Source organism: Rhinopithecus bieti, unplaced genomic scaffold (genome assembly GCF_001698545.2).
Source record: "Rhinopithecus bieti isolate Rb0 unplaced genomic scaffold, ASM169854v2 scaffold_36840, whole genome shotgun sequence".
Classification (NCBI taxonomy): Eukaryota; Metazoa; Chordata; class Mammalia; order Primates; family Cercopithecidae; genus Rhinopithecus; species Rhinopithecus bieti.
Window position 1 is genome coordinate 2,605,171 of NW_016816502.1, and position 3,669 is coordinate 2,608,839.

General features: G+C 35.5%; 1 protein-coding gene across 1 annotated transcript in view; it reads left to right on the forward strand.

Annotated features, from left to right (window-relative positions):
- Window positions 1-928: 928 nt before the first annotated feature.
- The window catches only part of AADAC (arylacetamide deacetylase), a 16,685-nt gene continuing 13,944 nt past the window's right edge, over window positions 929-3,669 (forward strand). The window contains exon 1 of the mRNA XM_017854952.1: window positions 929-1,176. Within this exon, the coding sequence (XP_017710441.1) occupies window positions 1,039-1,176 (138 nt within the window). The 5' untranslated portion in view covers window positions 929-1,038. The remainder of the gene's footprint in view (window positions 1,177-3,669) is intronic.

Below are 3,669 nucleotides of genomic sequence, written 5' to 3' on the forward strand. Positions count from 1 at the left end.
TGAGAAAATAATAGTACTAATCTTATAGGTGTCTGGACTCAGATTATATATCCAAATCACTTCGCATAGGGTTTGAATCTCAGAGTAAAAAATAAATGTCCACTATTACTATTATCATTACCATCATTATTATTTTTATAATCTCCCTCTCAAAAAATTTTCAGAATGAATTGCTAATATTTCTGTCTCTGACAAGATAATCTAAATTTTATAAGGGCAGAAATAATAGCTATTTTGTTTTCTATACTCTCAACACTTTAAGAATATATTTGGCCAGGCGCTGTGGCTCACACCTATAATCCCAATACTTTGGGAGGCTGAGGCAAGCAGATCACTGGACGTCAGGAGTTCCAAATCAGCCTGGCTAACATGGTGAAACCCCGTCTCTACTAAAAATACAAAAATTAGCCAGGCATGGTGGCACAGGCCTGTAATCCCAGCTACTCAGGAGGCTGAGGCAGGAGAATCTCTTGAACCCGGGAGGCGGAGGTTGCAGTGAGCCAAGATTGTGTCACTGCACTCCAGCCTGGGTGACGGAGTGAGACTCTGTATAAAACAATATATATACACACACGCACACACATATATGTACATATATATGTATATGTGTGCATGTGTGTATATATATGTATATATATAATTTGTTTTTTCCATGATAAGCTATTTTAAAACAAAGATTCTGAATTCTGTATGTTTTCTATGGATAATTCTGTTAAAGAATTTTTTCCCAAGTTATTACTCAATACATACTGTCTATTGGAATGCAAATAACACTACGATCGTTGACAAACTTTGCCCTAGTTTCCTATTACTCATTAAACCTTGAAGTTGCACTTAACACAAGTGTATCTGGATAACAGATAAAATTTTAACCTTATTATGCCAATCCTTAAACTAAGGATTAACTCTATATTCAAAAGAGCAAGATAAAGCTTTTGGGTGGAGCCGAAGCACACTGCTTGTTAAAGTACACTATTCAGGCACATCATGTAAGTTTACTTTCTGTGTTTCTAGAGACCAAGAAGCAGGACGTACACCATGGGAAGAAAATCACTGTACCTTCTGATTGGGGGGATCCTCATAGCATATTATATTTATACGCCTCTCTCAGATAACATTGAGGAGCCATGGAGACTGATGTGGATAAACACACATCTGAAAACTATAGAAAATTTGGTAAGTTTGGAATTTTATGAATTCAGATGTGCATACACCATGAATTGACCCAGAGAATTAAGTTTTTCAAGATTCTATTCTTTCAATTTTTTGATTTATTCATCTTTTAAAATAAATGCTGTGGCCTCTGACAATGTATTACTTAGAAATGTTGTTTGTTTTCTGTCTTATGTATTGGAATCATGTTAAAAAACTATCAAGAACAGCAAGCAAAGAGTCATTTGAATAAGTTTTACTAAAACGTACTTTGTTTAGGTAGCTTTAATGTCATGATAGTGGCTCTCCTTTGAATTATTATCTTAGGTATGGTTTGTTACCTAAATTTTATACTCAAATTAGAGATCATCTGATTATGCAGCACTGTGTTCGTTATAGATTTTTATGCATTTATCTTTAGAATTCAGAATATAGACTAAGGACATGTAAATAAGTTCTCAAGAAAAGATTCAGTAGGCAGGCTGGTTGGCACATGCCTAGGATTAACCACGAGAGGCACAATATGCATAAATGAGAAGGGGAGGGAGACTTGGGTGTCCTGGCAACTGGCTGCTTGCCAGGGCAGCTTGAATGCTGGCAAATTAAAAAGGTGTAGCTCTCTCTGGATCTTTGAGGATATTTTACTATTACTTCTTTGGTTACTTTATTATCTTCATTAAAAAAAATCTCTTTTCAAAACTTAAACCAAATGAATGTTGTAACTCCTGGATTAATCTTTTATTTTGCATTTATTCAACAATTCAAGTCTGTCAAATCCTATTAGGCAAACAAGTGGTCTGTCCCCACACAGTTGACATTCTAGTGGTGGAGAAAAAATAAATTAGAATTAAATGAATAAATGATTTTAATTCATGAGAAGTACCTTGAAGGAGGTAAGATGGAAAAAAAGAGTAATTGGGCAGAAGGCAAGAGTGGGATACTGTATGTATGGCAAGAAAAAGCCATTCTGAAGAAGAAACATCTACTTAGGGACCAGAAGAATGAAAAGAAACCAACCATTCTAAGTGCTAAGACAAATGTTTTCCAGCAGAGACAGCAGCAAGTACAAAAACCCCAGCTACAGAATATTGACAAGTCCAAGAAATCATATGAAACATTTGGGTTTAATGGGGAAATTGTTGCAATTAGTTTGGAGAGGTTAGAAGCCACATTATGGCAAAGAAGCCACATTATACAGTGCTTTGTGGGTACTGGTAGTAAGTTTTGATTTAATTCTGTATGTGATGCAGAACTATTAAAGAGCTTTAAGAAAGGGACACATTTTTTTCCCTCATATTTGCTGTCTGTGCTACAATATGTGAGAGGTCTTTGATTTTTTTTCTTGGAGTATTTATATTAATTTTTTTATTTATTTAAGCAATTATATATATATATATTCTTATCTGGTAGCCTTTTAATTCATTCATTCATTCATTTACTTACATTCTGCCTACAATTTATGAAAGTAACATATTTTCAGAGCTCTCAGTAGATATACCTTTTAAAGGTAGTTTTAATGCTTTTTCTTATTCCTGATTTATCTGCTTGTTTGTTTGCTTGCTTTTTTGTGGTCAATTATGCTCCTAGTTTATCCCTTTTTTCCTGATTAGCTTTCCTGGCTTCTCTGAAAAGTCTGGCAATCTTTGAGTATTCATACCCTTTATTAAATGTTTACATTATGAACATTACATCAAGAATCAAACTACTCGATTGAGAATCCTGGTAAATATCATTTACTAGCTGTGTAGGCATGGATGACATATTTAACCTTCCTGGGCTCACTTTCCTCATATCTGACATGGATATGAAAATGTATCTTCCTCCCATATAAGCAAGTTGTTAATATTACTGAGATGACTACAATAGAGTGCTCAGAACACTGACTCATTCTACAGTGAAAGGATGGGCTGCAGGCAGGCAAGCTGCCCTCCCTTTTTCTCCCACTCATTCCTTCCCTTCCAACCCCGACTCTCAGCTCCCATGTACAACCAGCTGCATAGCCACACCTCACTGCACCTCTCTATTTCTAAACTAAACCAGTTCCTCGACCTGCCAGGATTTTTCCTTTTCTTACTTGGTTAGCAAAAGACTTAGAAAAAAGTATTTATTTCAAGTCTCAGATAAAATTGTTTTTCCAGTTGCTACTCCCAGGTAGCTTTTTGTAATCATGTGCTGTTTGCTCCCAAAGTACCTTGTACAGAGCTCTGTCATATGTTTACATTGTTTTGTAACCATTTATTTATCTGTCTTTCACACTTAACTCTGAGATGCTTGAGAAGAATATTTGTCTGGTTCATCTCTGAAACCCTAAAGCTTGGTAGAGAGCCTGACACATTTTAGTGAAATAGGAGCTAAATTAGTAGCAGGGGTCAATATAAAACTTCATTTTTGCCCTCTAAAGGTTGCTGAAAGTCAACTGACAGGTCTGGTTAATAGGAGAAAAAGGCATATACGTTTTTTAGCATACCTAATAGACTTACAAAACATAAAACCTCAAAGAAATGGCCAGATGGTTGA